Source organism: Passer montanus, unplaced genomic scaffold (genome assembly GCF_014805655.1).
Source record: "Passer montanus isolate IOZ18808 unplaced genomic scaffold, ASM1480565v1 scaffold18, whole genome shotgun sequence".
Taxonomy (NCBI): Eukaryota; Metazoa; Chordata; class Aves; order Passeriformes; family Passeridae; genus Passer; species Passer montanus.
Window position 1 is genome coordinate 16,546,733 of NW_024365381.1, and position 21,204 is coordinate 16,567,936.

The 21,204-nt window shown below is 51.2% G+C and overlaps 3 protein-coding genes across 6 annotated transcripts in view; 1 reads left to right on the forward strand and 2 right to left on the reverse strand.

The window, feature by feature from the left end:
• Positions 1-5,377: 5,377 nt before the first annotated feature.
• ISCA2 (iron-sulfur cluster assembly 2) lies at positions 5,378-7,478 on the reverse strand. Its single transcript, XM_039705379.1, has 5 exons — positions 7,271-7,478; positions 6,711-6,885; positions 6,381-6,549; positions 6,132-6,247; positions 5,378-5,932 (listed from the first exon to the last, which is right to left on the reverse strand). Exons 1-5 carry the CDS (start codon positions 7,461-7,463, stop codon positions 5,758-5,760), a joined length of 828 nt encoding a protein of 275 aa, XP_039561313.1. The 5' UTR covers positions 7,464-7,478; the 3' UTR covers positions 5,378-5,757.
• Positions 7,479-10,747: 3,269 nt separating this feature from the next.
• On the forward strand, positions 10,748-13,038 carry NPC2 (NPC intracellular cholesterol transporter 2). The gene is made up of 4 exons (XM_039705084.1): positions 10,748-11,087; positions 11,168-11,275; positions 11,463-11,635; positions 12,251-13,038. The coding sequence occupies exons 1-4, from the start codon at positions 10,763-10,765 to the stop codon at positions 12,335-12,337; spliced, it is 693 nt and encodes a 230-aa protein (XP_039561018.1). The 5' UTR covers positions 10,748-10,762; the 3' UTR covers positions 12,338-13,038.
• A 637-nt stretch (positions 13,039-13,675) lies between these two features.
• LTBP2 (latent transforming growth factor beta binding protein 2) overlaps positions 13,676-21,204 on the reverse strand; it is a 71,459-nt gene continuing 63,930 nt past the window's right edge. For 3 of the 4 annotated variants that reach the window (XM_039705366.1, XM_039705365.1, XM_039705364.1), the window contains 9 exons: positions 20,960-21,103; positions 20,494-20,685; positions 20,300-20,380; positions 19,587-19,715; positions 19,212-19,352; positions 18,799-18,966; positions 18,042-18,305; positions 17,658-17,807; positions 13,676-14,549 (listed from right to left, as the gene is read on the reverse strand). In XM_039705366.1, the coding sequence (XP_039561300.1) occupies positions 14,383-14,549; positions 17,658-17,807; positions 18,042-18,305; positions 18,799-18,966; positions 19,212-19,352; positions 19,587-19,715; positions 20,300-20,380; positions 20,494-20,685; positions 20,960-21,103 (1,436 nt within the window). In that variant the 3' untranslated portion in view covers positions 13,676-14,382. The remainder of the gene's footprint in view (positions 14,550-17,657; positions 17,808-18,041; positions 18,306-18,798; positions 18,967-19,211; positions 19,353-19,586; positions 19,716-20,299; positions 20,381-20,493; positions 20,686-20,959; positions 21,104-21,204) is intronic. The other variant, XM_039705367.1, reaches the window with a different exon arrangement.

Here is a 21,204-nt window from a genome sequence, read left to right on the forward strand (position 1 = left end):
TACCATTCTGTTCCTCTGAAGGATGCCAAAGGTAAATGAGCACTGATTAAAACAGGGGCACAAACTTGGGTTCTAATCAACAACAAAGACTAGGACCATAAACTCTTATTGCTCAAGCAGGAGATATTAAGAGCCATACAAATTCTGGGAAGGCCAGTGGCAGGAAGCACTGCACACAAACTGCTCCCCACGGGCTGCGGAATCACAGCCTGGGTGTAATGGCCCATCTCACTGTCATGAACAGCTTCAGCTGACTCACACAGTATTTCTGTCCACAGCTGGATACTAAACCAACCCAAAGTTCACGATCTACTGAGCTGCTTCCTGGGCAGGTATCTGCACAGATCAAAGCCAGTTGCAGCCTAATCCTGGAAACCATGCAGAGCAAACATATTCCTTAGAACCCAGCAGGATCTGAACTGCACCATTAATTCTCTACCTAGCCCTTAACGGCATTTGGGTTGAGAATTCACCCCTTAAAAAAAAAAAAAAAAAAAAAAAAAGAAAATAAAATTTTAAAAATTAAGAAAAAGTAGAAAAATAGAAAATTTAGAAAAACTAGAAAATTTAGAAAAAGTTGAAAAACAAAAAGAAGAAAAAAAGGGGGAAAAAGAAAAAAAAAAACAACAAAAGCAAGCTTCCCAAATAGAAGTTTGATACAACACAGGTGGCTGCAGTTTATTCTTGCCAATGCTCTGTGTCCTTGAACTGTGGTTCTTTATCCAGTCCAGCTGACAGTTGTATCAAGCACACCATTACCCAAGGCTATCCCTTCCTCTACTGCCATTCTCTCTGGCAGCTATGGCCCATTCCAGAGAAGCATGGCCAGAGCTTTGGCTGCTGTGCATGAAAACAGGCAGAGACAAGGGAGTATCAAAACACTGCACATACTGTCATGCTCTCTGCTAATGAATCTGATGGTGGTATTTGCTTGTGGAGACAATGTTTGGTTTAGTCCTGAAGCATGTGTTATAGCAGCTCATCAGGAAATACAGCACACTTGCTCTGAATTTTTATCTGAACTCCCAAGAGTAGCCCCATGGAAAAGGACCAGGGGTCCTGGCTGATGGCAAGCTGAATCTGAGCCAGCAGTGCCCTGGCAGCCAGGAGGGCCAGCCCTGCCCTGGGGTGAATCAGGCACAGCATGGCCAGCCAGGCAAGGGAGGGGATTGTCCTGCTCTGCTCTGCACTGGGGCAGCCTCACCTCCAGTGCTGGGGGCAGTTTGGGTGGCACCGGCCGTTTATATACAGACACAAACGGAATGGAACCACACCTGAATGGGTGCCACAATATAAGAAGGATACAAAGCTATTAGAGAGTGTCCAAAGGAGGGCAATGAAGATGGTGAGGGCCTTGAGAAGAAGCTGTATGAGGAGTGGCTGAGGTCACTTGGTCACTGCTCAGCCTGGAGGAGACTGAGGGGAGACCTCACTCAGTTACAACTTTCTTGTGAGGAGGAGTGGTAGACACTGATCTCGTTTGTGGTGATCAGTGACAGGACCCAAGGAAATGGCATGAAGTTGTCAGGGGAGGTTCAGGTCAGATATTAGAAAGAGGTTCTTCATCCAGAGGGTGAATGAGACTGGATTAGGCTCCATGGGGAAATGATTACAGGACCAATCCTGCCAGAGTTCAAGAAGCATTTGGACAGGTACATGTGACTCTTGGGGCTATGCTGTGTGGGGCCAGGAGTAGGACTCAATGATCCTTGGGGGTCCCTTCCAACTCAGGACAACCTATAAATACAATAAACTCCACTGACCAGTCCCAGCTTACAGTGTGAACAGTGGTACTGTTCACAGTGTAAAAACTCAGTTTTAAAAACTCTGATTTTTACTTGCAGCTGCCACCAGATGTTTGAAATGTTTGTAAGGTTGAAGGCAGTCTTAGTACAAAGCATGTGCCTTCCCAGCGTGGGAAACAGACAAGAGAAGCCTTCTTTCTTGCCTATCTGCCTTTCTATTACTGCCTCCTCCACTGTTCAATGATTCCTCCCCCAGGTGCTGGATTCAGACAAGCCCTTAAACTGCAAGAAATTACACTACTGTGTGGGAGAAGCAGAAGTCCCAGTGGGTGTCACCCAGAGGGTACTGGATCCACAACCTTAGCTGTCTTCTTGACTCACCCAACAGCTCTATACAGATGCATAATGACACAAGAGAAAGGTCTGAGAACAGTGAAATTTTGCAGATGAAAATTTGTGGGTGAGACGGACTGCTATTCCCCTAACATTGGCCTTAGGTTGGTCGTTGGTCCTATTGTAGCTACTCACCTCAAAATGCTTTTTGTAGTAAATGATACCACACAGGCCCACCAACACAAGCAAACCACTTGTGCATATCCCTAAACCACAAAACCCAGGGATAATGAAGAGCTCCTATTTCCCTACCACTGCCTGGCTTGGGGCCTTGAAGTGGGACCTTCAGTTATGATAGATAGATAGATAGATAGATAGATAGATAGATAGATAGATAGTGAATCTGAAGAGCAGAGCCAGTCACAGGCTGAGGATGTCATCTGGTCATCTACCAACAAGTCTCTACAGAGCTCCCAGAAGCTCTCACCAATGGGAGAATTTTTATTCTATCTTCTTCTACCTTCTTGTCAGTGACACTGATGATTGTGCCCTTTTCCCTTGAAGTTTCATCTTAAGGTTTCCATAAATATCTTTCTTGATCATTCATTCCTTGTCAGGTGGGTGAACTGAGAGAATCCTCCTTCTTTTTATGTGGGAGCAGAGAAAGATTTTCCACTGCAGTTTCTCATTTGACATGAAGTGAAGGCAGCACCTCCAGCTCCTTCAGCTTCTTCTCAGTGGCTCAGTACAAGGGCTCTCAACTATTCCCACACTGCAGACCTCCTGCAGACACGCCTTGGCAGCCCCTCATGGTCTAGGCAGCATCAAATTCCCTTTCTAATCTTCCGTGTTCTCCTCTTGGCACCACAAGTCTTGCCCCACAGGCTACAGTGTGGTGCCATCTTTGTCACCTATTCAGTGCACAAAACTTGACAGGTTAGGCTTTTTCAGTAGGAACCAAGACCTAGCTTTTCAGCCTACACAGCCAAAAATACAAGATCACCTTTGTACCACTCTGCCAATAAGAGCCCCTCTGCTGACTTCCTAACATTGACAGAAGTTCTGATGTACTGACAGACTTCTAAAGAGCCAGGACAATTCTGGAGGAGACAGATAGCCCTTTGCACCCATTCCCTAATGGGAACTGGAAAGCCAGTAGCTTTTGCCAGTAAGTTACAATAAGTTACACCTTCCAGGTCTAGGAAGCCAAGAGCAACACAGTGTATGGGCTGGAATCTTTCCAGCTCCTAGCAGTTTCTCTGATCTAAAAACTACGCTGCAGCAATACCAGCCTGCCTCCAAAACAGACAGCTGCAAAACTTTTGCTCTTGCTTAGGTCCTGCACGGAGCAAATCCAACCTCAGCCCAGAATGCCCGTGTATGTCCAGGGCAGGGAGTCCCAAGGAGAAAGGGGTCCACCTAGTGCAGTCAGAGCAGTACTGCCAGAACCGCGGGCAGAGCACAGCACACATGCGAGCTGCACAGCAACACTGCAATGACACTGGTGGGCACCAAAGCCTTGTGCTCTGCACAGCCCCTTGCAGCGAGGGGCAGACCCTCTGCAAGGGGCAGCACCCCTCCGGGACACCACTTGCTCCATCTACTGCATGGGTACAGAGCAAGTGCAGGCAAGTGGAACCTGGCTAGCCTGACAGACATAGCACGTTTACATTCAGCAGGAACAGTAATCCAAGATGAAGTCTGCACGTTTACAGGGGCTGAAGGTTGACTTTAGTCCAGGGAAGAAAAGCCTTGGTATCTGCTGGCTTGCTACCTCTCCAGCACTACTGCTGCACTTTTATTTCCCATAAAAGATCTCAAAAGAGACTTGACCTAGGTCAGTCTGTGTGAAATGGATCAAGAATAGATCTTCCTGGTTCAGACAGCAACTCCTCTGGCCTACTTTTAGCTATCCCAGCTGAAAGAAATTGAGTTTATCTAACGTATTCTACCTAGACAAGCTTTAAGGTCTTACACTTTTCAAAGGCAATTCTGGCTAACATCACCTTCAAGATCTGGAAGCATAAAGGTAGGATTAAAACACCGTGAAGGGGTTTAGACAAATCTTTTAACCACATTCTTTTAGTTCCTTTTACAAAATGTGACAGCTCTTTCTGATACCAACATTACTAGGCAGAGGTTGTTTGCTACAGGAAATGGAAAGGGCTAAACTGAAAGAGCCACTGCTCCACATCCTATCCATGTGCATCCCCATGTGACAAAGTCAGAGCAGATCATATATGAGCTCCTGTAACATCTGCTGATGCAACTGCAACCAGCTGGCTATCAGCTCGGAGCACTAGAAATAAATAGACAAAACAGGGCTGAACATAGGCACTACTAAATAGTTTTTAAAGGCTTTTAGGAAGCTTAACAAAAAATGCCTGTGGCATGGTCTTGAAGAGCTCACAGATTGCCATAGGCAGTTCTCTTGAGACCAAAGTCATGCAGTGCTCCCACACTCACGTGAAAGATTAAAGTCTTAAACAATTTGGTTATGATCAGATAAAACACAAAAGAGGGAACAAAAATAGCTTCTCCTTCTCTCCTTTCATCCAGAAGCAGGTGAATCACTGACTTAAAAGACATCTAGTGGCAGATAAAAAACTGTAGAAAATTACTAATTGAAAGGATGTTATTCTGGAAACTTCTAGACTTCCCTTTCCATGGGAGTCTTAGAAAGGAGTGGAGCAATTCCAGTCTTTCATCAAACCATGCATGTTAGACCAAGTTATGGAAAAGCTTCCCAGACAACCGTAAGTCAAAAGGACTTGTGAAGCCTTAGTCAGTACTCCTGCTCTCCTCTCTCTATCACCTTAACCTCCCTTCCTGCTGGCAAGAGCAGGCAGCAACCACACTATGAAACCTGAGAGTCCATATGACCTAAAATTCCAAGTCAGGCTTAAATAGCACTGGAGCGTAGAGAGCTGTGTATTTTATTTATATATATATATATATATATATATATATACAAGGTTTTTCTTCTTTTTATATATAAAAGACACAAGCTACTAATTCTTCCTACCTCATTTTTTTGGTTTCACTTACTCTGAACAAGTAAAAACCATCATCCCAGGAACTTATAGCAAAGCCGCCATAGGTTCCTGGGACCAAGAGAATCCTGTTCAGCAAGAAAAAAGAAACTTATCTGGAAAAGCCACTGTAAGCTGGGCAGTGGAGAGTCAGCAGTACATGTGAGAAAGATGCCACGTCTCATTTGTTTGGAAGATAAGGAATAAGCAACACTAGCCTGAAAGAACCCAGATCCTACCCGCATGTAAATGCACAAGCACTACCAATCAACCTCACAGACTTTTTTTAGTAAGACCTTTCAATAAACACACACACACATATATATACAGCCTTCTCTTGCAGAGACAGTTAAGTAGTTCCACAATGAGGACAGGGCAGGCCAGTCAGCACCACCTGGCCAGTGGTTCACAAGGTGCTGAAGATGCTCCTGTGTGCATGCTCATGGTTACTTCATCGTTTCTGAAGGGAAGGCCAGGAAGTCTTGGAGACAGGCTCAGTGCAAACACATACACAGCTGCAGTACTGTGTTACAGCTGTGTCACAGGGTAAGGGAGATGAGAGGGAGCAGCAGGGAAAAGAACAAACATAAACCCTCAGGAGACTGCCAAAAGTGTCTGCAAACAGTGTCCATCCATGGTAAGTCGAGTCAGAATTTGACAGAGAAGGAAGTCCCACATGAGCAACCCTTCTCTGCCTGGGGGTTGCTCACCACCTGGAAGGAGCTTCGGATCAGCTCTTGGCTGAAATCCACCATGGATCCTTTCACAAAGGCCAGGCTGTCCGCATCCACAACCACACGGGCACCACCTTGTTCAAACACCCTGCAAAAAAAAAAAAAAAAGCAGCATATTTAACTACTAACTGTGCCAAAAACCTTACAGAGAAGCACAACCTTAGCATGCCAGCATGCTCACAGGCTTCTTCCCTTCAATGCAAGACACTATCACCTCACGCATACCCCTCCTGCCATTTTTGCCAAGAACAGTAACACCTGATCACCAAAACGTCCTTTGTCCTTGCCTGTCATCAGGATTGATAACTGTGTCCAAGGAAAACTTGTACTGGAAGCCAGAGCAGCCACCTCCTTCCACCTGCAGCCTGAGAAACTCTGATCCTTCTGCAATCTCCAGCAGCCTCTGCAAATAAATAAAAGGATTAAAAGGCCTGCTGAACAAACTAGCGAACACTCAAACGTCTCCTCGGAGTGACGGCAGGGCAGGCAGGGTGCAAACCCTCCCAGAGACACCAGACCCCTCGCAGGGTCCCCACCTTCACGCAGCTCTCGCTGAGGAAGATCTGTCCTTCGCTGGGGCCGCTCTCCGTCGGGCCCGGCTCGGAGAAGGACGACGCCCAGCGCAGCAGGGAGCCAGCCGGGCGGGCAGGGCCGGCCGGGGGCCTCGGCAGCGCTCGGCCTGGGCACGGTGAAGCGGAGCACCGGCTGCCTCGGGAGGAAGGGAGAGGGGGCGCCTCAGAGGGGTCCGCGCCGCCGGAGCGGGCGGCGGGCCCGGCCCCTGCGGCCACCACCCCCCGCCGCGCCGCGGGGACGTTCTGTGCCCCCGAGGGAGGGTCCAAGGGGCCGAGTGCCCAAGGGAACGGTACCTCGTCCGGCCGCCCAGCGCCAACATCCACCACCACCGCAGCGCCGCCGGCGCCGCCATGCCAGCCCAGCCCCGCCCCGCCGCCATGGCGGAAGTGCGGCCGCGCCCACAGCGGGGCGGCACCGGGGTCTGCCCCGGCCCCGGCCTCGGCCCCGGCCCCGGCCCCGGCCCCGGCCGCTGCCCCTTCGCGGACGGTGCTCGGCTGCGGGGCGCGCGTTACAGCCGCTCAAAGGCGCGAAGCTGCTGTTCGCTTTTCCCGGTGTTCGCAGGCATGAAGCAGTGCAGAGTAATAAAATAAACAGCGAGCGCTGTCAGTCCGCGCGTGCTTGCCCCGGATTAGCCGTAAGGTTAGCCTGAGCAGAACCCTGAGAAGGATCGAGGTGCCTCCGCAGGGGAGTTGGGCTGAAGAGCAAACACGGGGGTTTTAGGGATTCTCCCTGGTTCCGGCTTTTCTGCTTCGCTCTCCTTTATCAGGTGGGGGCCAGTCTTCCCCAGCCGGAGCGCTCGCCCGGCGCTGCCGGCTGTGCTCGGCCTCACCCCCGCACTGCCCTCGCCTCCCCCCCGGCCCCGGCCCCGGCCCCGGCCCCGGCCCCGGCGGGCTCGCCCGGCTCCAGGCAGGCCCTACGGCCAGCCGGGGCACGCTGCCCGCCCACGGCGCTTGGAGCTCCTCCTGATCGCTTGCCGTGTGATAGTGGCGTGGCCGGTCGATCACGGAGCGCTTGTGGTTAAGAGTCTTTATCTCTGTGTTCCTCATGTGCTTCTGGGGGAGGAATCCTGTTCCTCAGCCCTAGCCAGGCCTGTGGAGAGTCATACAGTGACTGGTGGAAGAAAACCTGTCATCCCAGCAGGATGGGGTGATTTACCGTCAGAGGACTTCAGGACCTTGTCACAGTTTGCTTTCTCACCATCTTGCTCCAAGCAAAGTGATTCTTCTGTAACCACGGGCTTCTGCTTTTTGTTCCATCCTGAGCATGTAAATAAAGACTGCTTTGAGCTGTTTAATTTTGCCTACTCTTGGGTTAGCTCTAATGATGCTAGGATAACGCCAGGAAAGTACCACAGGCAGGGTCCCAGCAGGAGTGGTACTAATGCAGGCACCTGTAATTGTTCATGAATCCTCATCAGGCATATTGGGACACTGAATGTTTAAATAAAAACATATTGGCATGTTTCTCGATTATTATCAATGTGGCATCCCAAAAGCTGACAACTTCGGAGGAGGGAATAAAAAGAAAACCAGAGAAAAGACATGGAGGGATCATGCCTGATTTCTTTCCATATTGCATTAGCTTTCCTTCTCACTCCTGTAGGGTGTATTAGATTGATCTTGCTGCATTTCTCCATGTTGTGGCTGTATTCACTGTGAACACGTTTTGGAGAATGGATGTAGCCCCAAAAAACACACTCACTTTGGAGTTGCCTTCATTTTTACTGTGTTAAAGTGACAGAAAGGTGTTAAGTGACAGAAGTTTGGCAAGCAGCTTCAAGGGTCTTTGGGACATTGTGAAGTGATTACTGCAGACTGAAAGAATGAGGAAAAGGCCAACTAGCGTCACTCACAGTTAATATAATTAATAATCTGCTGTGCTGGGGGGAGACTCATGTTCTGGAGACAACTTTTTGCTGGGGAGGTGGGAGTAACTAAGGAGAACAGCTATTCCCTTGCATCTCTTTATCACTGGCCATTTTTTCCTTCAGTCAGCTATGTGGTGCAGGGATGGTTGGTTGCTTTTCTTCACGGAGATACAGTCTAGTTTTTCTTCCTTCTTGGGTTCTGATTTTGTTGGTCATCTTGTTTCTGATAGGTAGACATAATCTGTTTTTAAGTTTGTGCTTTGATTTTCTGTTCTTATTCTGGTTTGTGGTGTCTTGGTTTGGGGAGTTCCTTTAGCTCTCTTTATGCACAGTGTACTGAAGAGATTTGTCTGAGAGTTGAATTTTCTAGATATTTTGCTCATTTCTCCTCTGCAATATGATGCTAAAATAATCTTGTATCTATTTTGAAGGGAAACAAAACTTGTTTCAGTGCTTCAGAAACTGGTGATAATAAAACCTCTGGCGTGGTGTTGAATGCAAGAGTGGATGTGATGAATTTAAATGTAAATTCTGACGATCTGTAGCAAAAGGAGCATGTTCTGGCTGAAAGAACAGTTAAATTGATTAGTCTCTGTATGTGGATTTTCTTGAGAACCTGCCTGCTGTATTCACTGACACTGTATTGCCTGCAAGCACATCTGTTTACTGAGCTGCAAGTGCTGTGCTGTTGGAGGGATTTGGATTAATCAGGTGTAGATAGCTGATGAAGTGGAACTTCAGGCTTTTTCCTCATGTAATAGAGTCGGTTGAACTACAAAAATTAACAAGTCCAATATCAGTCTTGCTGGAGAGAATTTGTCTGCTAGCTTTCTTAGCCTTTTCCACTGGTGTTTCTGCACTGCAGCATAAGCTCTCTGTGATGTTGGTAATCCAAAAGGACCTCCATCCACAAAATAATGAGATCAGCCTGAGGTTGATTTGAATATTTCTTTAGCAATTTTTGGCTCCAAGGGAACCTGCAGGCTTATGTTATCAGATGTCACAGGGGGCATGTGCCTAAAAGCAAGGTCTGTTTGGCCCAAGATGCTTGTGCTGCCCTGGGGAATTTAAGCTTTAGTAATGTTATTGCAAAACTGACGCCATAGTAATGTATGATATCAGCTAAAAACCTTGGTCAGAAGGTTTCTGCTTCTTTCTTCTGTAAAGGCCTTGGCTGTAGATTTACAGACTTACACTTATTAGGCTTTTTACTACTCCAGTTTGGGGTGTGGGGAGGGGAAATGTTAATTTTGATCCTAGATGCAATGATTTTGAGTTCAAAGCCTTTAAAATATGTGTTGACTTGTATGTACATAGTCACTGGCATTGTGTAAAAGCATCTGTAAAGCAAAGATACGTGGCGAGTTGTTTCACAGGGAGGCATCCTAATTAAATGGACTGTGGAATTTGCTCCCAAGCAAATTCCAAGCACTGCTTGTCCTGTGAATGTGTGACAGCACTTTATGGTGTTGCTCTGACTTGACTGCAGTTCTGTTACCAGCAGTCAGATAGGCAGCTGTGCTTATCTGCTGTAAGACCTGAAGGATAGGGATAAGAGAAGCCTTTTGAAGGGCATGCTTTCCATGCACAAGGAAAAGCCTTTATCTGGGTCAGTTATAAAGTATGCTAGGTAGTGTTAAATACATGGCTTAGCCTCAGCAGGGGTTTTTTGAGGGTGGTTTGGGTTTTTTTGTTTGTTTGTTTTTGTGGTGTTTTGTTGTTGTGGTTTGGGTTTTTTTAATAGGGCTTTGGTAAGTATCCTGCTATGCATGTATCTGGAAATTGAATGCTTATTTGAAATCTAAAAAAAAAAAAAACCTATTAAAAAGCCCCACACTCCTTTCTGATGCGACACCCTTTGCAGAGGGTGTGAGCAAAGCGTGGGGTGCCCCTCTGAGTCACTTGGCCGTGCAGCTGCAGCTGAGCAGGCAGGCACCTCACTGGACAGAGGTCTGGAGCGGGGACGCTGTGTCAGCTCTGCCACGTTCCTACCAAATCAGCACTCACGTGCCTCTCTACTGTGTTCTAACATGACCCCAGAAAGGCTTCAATTTGCTACCATATGAAATTGGTGGAAAGTTGTAAACTTCAGCTTGGGTCAAACGCTTTCTCAAGTGTCATCTGGCTTGCCTTGGCATCCACAGCACAAAGCAGGGAGTCTCTGCAATTCATGAGTCTGAGAAACAGAACTGACATGTGTGTGCTCTGTGAAAGGTGGCAGACACGCCAGGTACTCAGCAGATGTAACTCTTGGCACTCATGTTACGCAAACAGCTTTCAACATGCAGAACAGGAGGTATGGGATATGGGATATGTACGAGCAAGGCACGGACGAGTCTACTACAGCAGCTGCGTGGGCGTTATGTGTTATCCCCTTTCAGCAGGGGCAGCAAAAGAGCTCCCGCTCCATGGCACTGCCTGAGTCTGAGCCTGTCCTCCGCTGCTGCCTTTGACACGGACTGTCCCCACAGCCCGGGAATGGGGATGTCCAGTGGCAGCGCTTTTGGAGACGGTGTCGGTCTGTCTGTCCAAGGGCTGTACTTCCAGCACACCACCACCACCACTCCGGGGCTGTGCTGTCCTCCCCTGTCACGCCGGCGCTCCCACCGCCGGGCAGCCTTGCCCTTGGTCACAGGGCGGGCTGTCCGTGCCCCGGGCCCCCCGGCTCCGGCCCGGCCCCGCGGGCGGGGCCCGCCCCAGCTGGCCGCTCCCGCCGCCATGGTGCCGTCCCCGCTCGCCCTGCTCCTGGCGCTCGGCGCCGCCGCCACCGCCCTGGCCGAGCCCCTCCGCTTCGTTGACTGCGGTGAGTGGCTCCGGCCCGCGGGGCAGCGGGAGGAGAGCAGCCGGCGGAGACGGCCCGGTAATCCCGACTCTTCCTTGCAGGTTCCGTAGACGGCAGCATCCAGGAGGTGAACGTGAGCCCCTGCCCCACTCAGCCCTGCCTGCTCCACAAGGGGACATCCTACAGCATCAACGTCACCTTCGCCAGCAGTAAGGAGCGCATCCCCAGCGGGAGTGGGCAGGGGCAGGTGATCCCCTCTGTGGCCCGCTCCTGGGAGGGGAGAAGTGCGGCTGGAGAAGGATCTGGGGGGAGGAAGAGTGTCCCTTAGTTGTGTTCTTGCAGCCTCTGGGGTATGTGAAGGGCACGTGTGGTATACGTGTGTTCTCTGTTTTGCAGAGATCGAGAGCCAGGGCAGTAAAGCAAAGGTGTACGGGGAGATGCTGCACGTGGACATACCCTTCCCTATTCCTGAGCCTGATGGATGCAAGTCTGGGATCCAGTGCCCCATTCAGAAGGGCCATTCCTACAGCTACCTGAACAAACTGCCTGTGAAGAGCGAGTACCCCAGCGTGAGTATGCAGGCAGCTGGTCAGCTTCTCAGCTACTGCCTGTACTGGAGTAGTCTCACCGCCTGCCTTTAAGGGAAGATGCCTTGTTCTGTTCTGGTGAGACAGAGTAGACTCCACAGACAGTCTGGTGTTCTTTTTGGTATACGACTCTAGTTTCAAGTTCCCACTTTGGGACAGGCCCAGGCAAAGGAAGCAGCCTAGCTCCAGCTGCTGAGAAGCAGCTTCAGCTGCTCCAGTATCTTCCTGTGCCGTGCTTCCCACCAGAGCCTGCTGCATGCAGCTGAATGCTCCCAGACTGGGTGTGCTTGACTCTGGAGTGTAGCTCAGCTAGAGATGCTGCAGGGTGTTTCCACTCTACTTTTGCAGGGAGTGGGAATGCAAGTGCAGTGTGTGGAGGTCTCCTGTGTCACGTAACCATCCACAGATGGTGCTCCAGAAGGCTGTGCATGAGCATGGCCCACCTACTGCAACACAAGGGCAAGGCCCCAGCTCTGTCCTCTTTGTGCAGAGCTCCCAGGACCTCCTTGTTCCACACAAGTGATAACTTTTCTCCTCATGCTCTTGCCTTAAGATTTCCTGATTATTCTTATTTCCCTCTACTTCTCTCTCTTTCAGATTAAACTGATTGTGAAGTGGGAGCTGGTAGACGACCAGGACCAGATGTTGTTCTGCTGGAAGATACCAGTGCAGATTACCAGCTGAGGAGTCTGGCATTAGTAGGGCTTGGGGAGGGGAAAACCAGAAACAACACAGGCCAAATTCTTTTATATAATAAATATTTCTTACTGCTTCCTTCAGAGGTCTGCAGCCTCTGAGCAGCCAGCACTGTGTTCCTTGCAAGATCAGCCCCTGGCAGTGCTCTTCCTGTGTTTAGGTGACACCCTTGGGGTGCTCTCCTAGCTGTCTACTGCAGGAGTGACTGAGCATCATCCTCCAGCTGCTCTGTGGAGGCACTTTATCTGTTAGACATGGAACTGTCTGTCCTCACAAAGGAATTTCTCAGTGATGAACCTGGCTGTTGGCTGAGCTGCTACCTGATAACCCTTCAGTGCCTCTTTTAGAATGCCAGCTGCATCCACCCTCCCGTGTTTCTCCTGCTCTGTTGTGATTGGGATGCTCCTGGGACCTGCATTTGCTCTCCATGCAGCTGAAGTAGAGGGAAGGAGAGGAGTCTGTCTTTCCCTGAGCTGACAGCTTGCTATGTCCTGGGCTTCTGCTCAAACCAGCAGGACTCCAGCTGGGAAAACTTCCTTTTTGTGGATGCAAAGCCAAATGGTGTTCAATGTCTCTGCAGGGATGATTCTTTCTCTAACCAATGGTTTGCACTACTACTAACTTGGAGCTGCTGTGAGCTCCTGAATCTCTTTTTATAACTTTCCTTTTAATAAAGGCTAGACAAAATATGCTTGTGTTGTATTCTGTGAGTGAAGAGGATCAGGAGGAAAGCAAAGTAGCCTAGGCACCCAGAGTGGCTGGGATTCAGCTGGTCTTACTTCTTAGCTGAAGGCATGAATAGAGGTGGTATGCTGGCCTAAGTGTGGGTGACCTGGAAGCAGCCAAACCTCTCTGTTGCTGGTATCCAGCTGGCAATGTCTGGCTGTGCTCCTGCCTTGCTAGTCCTATGCAGGCTTGAAATTGTGCAAAGACTCCCTGAAGAGGTGGTAGCATAGAACACAGCCTTGCTTGCTGCAGCATAGGTGAAGGTCTTCATACTGAGGGGTCTGGGGCTGGAAAAACAGCTCCCAGAGCTGCCAGAGAGCCCTTACCAACTGCAATAACCTGTACTTTCTCACATGGGAACTGCAGCTTCCTTGTGTGAGAACAAGGCAGAGTGTGAACAGCTACAACTTCAGTGCTGTCTGCAGGGACTGGAGTTGGCTCCTGCCACTGGTGCTGGGCTGGGGATTTGGCCTGGCAAAGCTCTCTACTCTGGTTTGGGAGCAGGAGGAGGCCTGTGCCAGCTGAGAGGGCTAAGAATTGGCTTACAAGTGGGATGGCTCTGCCCTTGGCAGAGGCAAGACAAGCACAGTTCTGACAAGCCCCAGTGTCTTGAGCCACAGGGGCCCAAAATAAATGTTTTATTTAACAACATGAGAGAAGTTTCCAGCAGACTCAGTTAAAAAAATAACCACCAACAACTTTACAGAAAGGAAGCTGGACCTGCTCCCCCTCCCCCTGCCCAGCCAGCATAGGGAACAAAATATAGGGCTAAAGGCCACAGGGAGCGCTGGCCCTGGGGCCCCTCAGGCCTCTTTCCCATGCCCCAAGGTTAGGCAGCAGCTCTAGAAAGCTGGGGTGGAACCCCCATCTTAAGCTCCAGCCTGGGGGCTGGATGCTTCACAAGAAGTGGGGCCAGCACCCACAGTGTGGGTAAGGCTTGTCACTAGGTCAGTGCAGCAGTGGCAGGGAGATGAACCCCCTTTCTTGGCAGGGTGAGGGGGACAGGCAGGGGCTGTGTGGCAAGGGAAGGTGTCCCGTGAGCCTCCACGACACAGGGCAACGTGACAGGTGCTGAGAGCTGGGGTGGGCTCTGCTGCAGGAAGAGCAGGCGCTGGCAGGGCCAGGAGGGGTGCAGAGGCTGGGAGCTCAGCCCTGACCTATAGAGAGAGGTGGTGGGGAAGCTGTGCACTTCGAAGGCGAAGGAACAAAGAGCCTCGAAGCACCCACAGCCGTGGGAGGCCTTTCTCTGTGCTCCCAGGTCCCAGAGCCACGCGCAGGGGAGCACCCTCACCCCTGCTCTCCTAGAGCTACGCGGCTGCTGGGTTCTGGGCTGTCTGGGGCACGCAGTGGTGTGACCGGGCCAGGGCCACATAGCCTGGCAAGCACTGGCAGCGGTAGGAGCCCTCTGTGTTCTCGCAGGTGCCACCGCGGCACAGGGGCTCAGGGTTGCCCACTTCCTCACATTCGTTGATATCTGCAAGGAGAAGGATTGGGTTGAGCTGGTGGCACAGTGAGTAGTCCCAGCCCACACCCATAGGCATCCCCTTGTGTTCCTGCCATCCCCCTGGCCCTCCCACACAGGCTCTGCCTGCCCTGTCTCCCAATCAGTACCTTCAGGATGTCCCCAGTAACCCCACCAGCCTCCCATGCCCTCAGATATCTGCAGAGCATGTGTAGTATCTGAGGGTGTTATCCCCACTGTCCTTCAGCACAGTACTGACCCCTGCCCCATGTACACCAGACCAGAGTCCCTCCAAACTCTGGAGTTGGTGACACCCCTGGTTAGCAGCTTTTGGCTAACAAGGCTTATAATAGCCTAAGATCTGGGGAAAAGGCCACTTCTAGCCTTGGAAAATGCCCTTTTCTGATCCAGCAAGGTCAACCAGGCAAATGATGGTGTCCCTGAGAGGCCGGTTATCATCTCCAGGACCAAAACACAGAGGGACTTCATGCTGCACAAACAACGGCTTATTTTATTAACCTGCAAACTGTGTCAAAGGGCACAGTTGGCCAGTTTGTTAGGCTGGAGTGTGCATGTGAGCCCTACAGCAGCTGCCCTACTATGACAGGTCTGCTCTGCTACATGTACTCACCCAGAGTACATGCCTGAGTTACACCAACTTGTGGTGGGGCCATGAGCAGGACAGAACACCCATGTACAACCCCAGAACCGTTGTTTGTACCCTCAGCTGCAAACAGAGCCTAAATCCTCACCTACCAAGGCAGGCCCAACCCCTCTCATCACAAACTCCAGACTCAACCCCCACTGATCAGCAGGGAGTGGGGAGCAGCTGATGGGTTCAGCTAGCCACCCAATGGACCCCGGGAGGACCAAAGTGCTCTGCCACCCCAGGGACCTTGGATTATCTCTGGCATAGGTGGAGGGGGCTATCTGACTAAGAAAGAGTAGTGCAACCTCAGGGAGGGATGCTGCAAGCAAAATTTTAAGGGAGGTAAGAGAAAGCACAGCAGTCACAGGAGGAAGATGGAGGGGAAACATGAGAAGAGAGAGCTTGAGGAACAAGGCAGTCTTCACACACAGCCAAACCAATTATTGAACTGACACTGTGGACTTGCACTAAACCTCAGGATCAGACACTGCCATGAACAGGATGGCTTGCTGAGAAGCCCAAGGAGAAGTCAGGCACATCAAGGGAGGGAGATGTGCTTTGCAGCCTCAGAAGCAAGGGAAAGTAAAAGCTGAAAGAGCAGACAGGCTGGTCTGGCCACCAAATCGAGAGGAGAAATGAAACAAGGACACTTTAGCCTAGAGAGACCGATAACCAGCAGCAACAGCATAGTGTTGCTAGCAGTCTGCACCAAGTCCTGGAGTTTGCCCACTTGGGTAGGGGTGGGGACACACAGCCCACCTGTTGCCATAGGGAAGTGAGAGGGGAAGTGCTGCAGCAGCTGCAGGAATATTCTAAAGGCCTGAAGTCAGCAAGGTAAAAACATGGTTATGACTAAGAACCAAGCAGGAGAACTGAAAAGAAAAAAACAGGCTCCAGTGTGAAATGAGGGATAGTTAGTTCAGGACAGAAAAGGCAACAAGCAAAGGCTCCATAAATATGTTAGTAGGAAACAATGGGGAATGTCAGTCTATTTCTTATCAACAGAGAAAACAAAAGCCAGTCCAGCTGGCTGGAGCAGCTAACATGGGTTTTGTTCCAGCCATCATAAAAACACTTGTGCTGATCAGACAGGGCACAGACCATGTTTGAAGTGTTTAAACAAGAGTGCAGGAGCACAGGGAGGGAAAGGTCATACTGTGATGGAGAGGTTCAACAATCAGATATAAAGAAGTTACATCCATAAAGGTTTGTGCAATGCAAATTCATGTGCTTAATGCTGCCTACAGTCCCTGAAAAGCTGACAGTTCTCTCTGAGATGGGAGCATAAAGAAAAGCAACAAAGGATAAATCTCATAACCATCTTCAAAAACAGAGAAGAGAAAATCCAGAATTACAGTCTGCTTACCCCTAAGCAGTTCAGGTTTGTCAGTGGTTAGGTCATAACCCTCTAAAGAATAACAAGATCATTAAATAGCTGGTGCAGATCAGTTAAGGCCTGATTACGTTAAGCCAATCTGGTTCTCTTCCCTGACCTGATAACTGGCCTGTCAGATAAGGGAGAAGTGGTGGATATGATGTGCCTTGGCCATGGTGAGGATTTCAACACACTCTCACATGACACACTCAAACAGATTGAGAAAATACTCTCTAGATTAAACTGTGGCAATTGCACAATGGACCACACAGCTGCACTCCAAAGACAATCAGCAATACCTGGCTGTTACTGACAAAAACCTTTAAAACACAGGCTGCAGTAGTCTGTCCTTACTCCTACTCTATGCAAATGTTGTCATTAAGGTAGACAAAGGAACACCGGACTGCAAGCACTTGGCAGGGTTCAGACTTACTCTGATACAGTAGCAGTCCAAATTCAACCAGACAAAATTTATTTAAGGCAAATGCAAAGCATTTTGGCCAATGAAAGGAAAACAGTGCACAAATGCAGAAGAGGGAGTAACATCCCAGGCTGTCATTTTTGCAGCTGTGCAAAATTCCATGGTATAGACCATGAAGAAGCTGCACCATTGTTTTGTACACTAAGGATGCCCTGAATTGGAGTAAGTGCCTAAGGAAAAAGAGAGTACCTTCATCTGCTCTGATGAGTGCTTGAGGTCTTAGCTGGCTTGGAGACAGATAATGTGAAAGGATGGAGACATGGCATAGGGATTTAGAAGAAATGCAGAGAGAATATTTAGAAACCATGTCTCATAGGGCAGGGTGGAAAGTGAGGAATTTCACCAGGGCAGTGGAAAATGTAGAGGGCATTAATCACAGTAACAATGTCTTGTGATGTACAAGAATAGTATGAGAAGACAGGAGACATCAGCTGCTCTCGGTGATGCCCCGAGCTGCTCTTACCTAGCTGCCAGCAGAAAGCGGCCGGCGGAACTCCCACGAGCGCCCTCCCAGCCGAATGGGAAGGGATGGGAGGAGCGGGCGTGCTCCTGCTGCCGTCCCGGCCGGCACCGGCAGGGAGCAGCCGCGGCCAGGGCACGCGGGGCCTCACTCACCCACGCAGGCCATGCGGGCCATGTCCAGCTGGAAGCCGTCGAAGCAGTCGCAGGTGTATCCCTCCGGGACGCGCACGCAGCGCCCGTTCTCGCAGCCGTTCAGGATCCCGCACTCCTCCGCCTGCAGCCCCTCGAAGCCCTCGTAGAGACCTGCAGGGCGGCAAGGTGGGGTCAGAGCAGGGTGAGCCTCAGCCCAGTCACAAAGGGAATATCGGGCACGCAGTAGGACGGTGACTGACCAGGACTGACTCAGGACTGACTCAGAACAGCCAGGAACAGAGCTCGCTCCAAGCCTGGAGCAGCCCGGGCACGGTGAGACTACGAGGCAGTCCCCATGGACACAGTCTGGGTGGGGAGGCACTTCTCTGGGTCTCCAGTACTCACCAGTTTGGCCGGGCAGGTAGCGCGGTGGAGACCGTGCTGGGCCGTGGTGGAGAGGGCTGCCACGGAACTCACTGCTGGGTTCCCTCCGAGGGAAACCGGCCTCGGGGTTTCCGTACTCAGACTCCAGGTAGTTGTAGTAGGGGCTGGGAAGGCCATAGTGGGGGTCTTCCAAGCCCGGTCCGTACTCATACCTAGGTCTTTCTCGGAGCTCAACCCCTCTCTCACTGTCTTCGCTGGCCCCATTACACAGGAAAGCAAAATCAGCTGCAGGTGGTGAGCAAAAAGGAAAGGTCAGTCCAGCCTGGCTCAGGGTCCACTATATGGCCAGAGGGTGTGCATCCACACTGGTCAGCTGAACCAGGCCTGCATTCAGTGCCCTCCAGAGCTGCAGTTCTGTAGTTTGTTGATTGTCAAGACTAGCTCCTGTCTGGGGCCAGCAGGTTCTTGAGCAGCAAGAACCCCAATTCCCAGGGTGCTCCCATCCCTGGCTACCACTACCTCCTAACGTGTGCAGAAGCAGTGGGATGCACAGGGCAACTCTCCCCTCAAGTACCTTGGGCTTGCTGCAAACCAGTTTCAGGTACATTCTACCCACTGCTGCAGCTCAGCCCTGGAGAAGTGTGTTGGGTTACCCACTCCTTTGGCTGGCTCCAGCAGTGCAGAGATCTTATGCAGCAGACCTGCATGACATGACAAGTGGCAGCCCAGCCCATTCCCACCTCTGCTGGGAGATGCTTGCCCATGCCACCCAACTTACCAGAGGACCTGTGGGGACAAAGTGCACAGTTCTGGCCCCAGGCTTCGCCGAGCCGGCAGCAGCACTCAGTGTACGTGGTCTGCTGGCCATGCAGCAGGTCTTGGCAGATGTAGTCAGCAACGGTCTGCCAGCAGACATCCAGGTGGATTTCGTACTCCTCCGAGGCATCTGTCAGTGACACATGCAAAGGATGCCAAGGAAATCATCCAGAAGAGTGACTGTCCATCTTGTCCCAAGAGAGATGACCATGTGCCCCACCTCCTGCCCCCTCCCTGCCCTGGCTGCACCCTGTGCTGGTGCTGACACACCTCAGCCAGACACCAAGTCCCCACCCACTGCTCCCTCTTGGAGGACCCAGCCATGGGGCAGGATGTGTGGGGCAAAGGTGTGCTGCAGTGGGGGATCAGGCTCACCTGCCCTGCTGGAGAAATTCACACACCGGTTGCCAGTGGCATCCAGCACAAGAGGGAGGCTGCAGAAGCAGTGGTAGGAGCCTTCTGTGTTCAGACACTCGCCATTGATGCAGTACACTTCATTCTGACACTCATCCTGATCTGCCCACACACAAGGACAGGGCGATGTTCAGGCTGGCAGATATGAGCAATGTGACCCTTTCCCCTGCCCAAACAGGGACCTCATTGCCCTCAGGCCCTCCCCTCTTGTTCCCCAGAAGGGTCCCAGGAAGCCTGTTACCTAGACCTGGCCCAGCAGGGACAAGTCTGGATATAGCAGCACAGCTGTTCCCCCATGTGCAGTGGGGTGCCCACTGCTCTTTGAGGCCATCTTACCAACACACTCAAGCCTGCTGGAGTCATAGAAGTATCCTGTACGGCAGTAGCACTTGTAGCCCGGCACCGTGTTCAAACACTGTCCATTGCGGCAGAACTCGGAGCCAAATATCTCACACTCGTCCATGTCTGAAAGAGGGATGGAGGGAGGGCAAGTGTCTCAGGAAGCAAGGTGTGCTGGGTGCTATACCTGCAGAAAGCTGTCACAGCACCTTGCCTGGATCACTGACAGGTCCCTGAGTGAGCCCCCCACCTCTCCCACAGGCCCCATGCTTGGAAGCAGAGGGAGAAGCACCCCCAGGCGAAGCAGGAGGAGGGATGGTGTGAGCAGGACACTCACAAATAGGAAATTCATGTGTATCTTAAGCACACAACCCCCATGGAGGTAAAGTGCCAAAGACTAAGCAAGCACTGGGAGATCTGATCAGTAACTGGAAGAGCTGTGTCTAAATGGTCCCCATCCCTGGTTCATAATGAGAGACTTGCACCAAGAAAGAATCACTGCCAGCAACGAGGCATGACTGGAGGCAGGGGCACTTCCAGCTCAACAATACTGGCAGTCTGGGATTTCTCTGGAGTGGGGAAAACAGCAGCAGGATGTTAGCATCCCCCACAACAGGCCTGGGGAGATAGTTTTGTCAATGCATTTTCATGTTTTACATAGTGTTCTCCCTCTTCCCCCTGGAAGAAATGAAAGAAAATGGTGCTAGTACCTGTGAAAGAGACTTTTCCTGAGAGCAGATCTTCCTGGGGAATATAGCCCTTCCCAAGGGGGCAGATCTCTTGGTACTCCACTGACCAAGATAGAGATGCCAAGAAAGAAAAGAAGCGGCTCGTTAGTGCAATCAAGGTGGAGCTGGCAGGCAGAGCACTGGCCCCGCCTGGTGTGGTGGGGCCACAGTCCTACCTGTGCCTGGGATGGGGCAGGGGTAAGTCTCACAGTTGTCACCCCAGGCTGCCCCCACCGTACAGCAGCACTCCTCCTTGGTGATGTTCTTGGCCAGGACGCTGTCACACAGGCGCACGTCACTGATGTGGTAGTAACACTGCTTGCGCTCTGCGCTGTCAGAGAGGTGGGCTGCATGTGTGTCGGAGCCCTCTAAAAGACAGCAGAGCAGGGACGGGATGGGGTCCTTGGCACCCCAACTCAGCATCCCATACCTAGGAGGTCCCAGAGCACACCCTTCACCAGCAGTGTGGCCTTGCCAGGTCCTCACTTTCAGGCTTCTGAGCTCTCCCCAGACTAAAACTTGCCCATTATCTGTGGAGGCTTGTACAGCCCTGTCAGCCCCTCATCTTTATCTCACCCCAGCCATGGCTACCATGCTCCTGCTCTAGCTGCCACCCATGCTCTGCTGCAGTTGCCTACTCACCCATGGCAGCTCGGGGCTTGCACTGCCCTGCCTCTGTGTCATACTCCTCGTGGTCACTGGGGCAGAGGCACAGGAAGGATCCCTCCACATTCTCACAAAGTGCAGTTCCGCACACGGCGACCATCAGCTCACACTCATTCACATCTGCAAAGCAAAAAGCAGCAGTGGGCAGCAGGAGCCCTGCCTCTGCACGGGCAGCCTGTGCATGGTCTGCAGCATGAAGCTACCCTGCAGCAGGGAGACGA

Bases quoted from the DNA above. Each gene is read 5' to 3' on its own strand.
- ISCA2 (XM_039705379.1), bottom strand. From the start codon at position 7,463: ATGAGGAACACAGAGATAAAGACTCTTAACCACAAGCGCTCCGTGATC. The intron at 6,248-6,380 runs GTGGGGACCCTG...ATTTATTTGCAG, and splicing joins TCAGCGAGAGCTGCGTGAAG to AGGCTGCTGGAGATTGCAGA. The intron at 5,933-6,131 runs GCAAGGACAAAG...TTTTTTTTGCAG, and splicing joins GTTATCAATCCTGATGACAG to GGTGTTTGAACAAGGTGGTG.
- NPC2 (XM_039705084.1), top strand. From the start codon at position 10,763: ATGGGGATGTCCAGTGGCAGCGCTTTTGGAGACGGTGTCGGTCTGTCT. The intron at 11,088-11,167 runs GTGAGTGGCTCC...TCTTCCTTGCAG, and splicing joins CCTCCGCTTCGTTGACTGCG to GTTCCGTAGACGGCAGCATC. The intron at 11,636-12,250 runs GTGAGTATGCAG...TCTCTCTTTCAG, and splicing joins TGAAGAGCGAGTACCCCAGC to ATTAAACTGATTGTGAAGTG.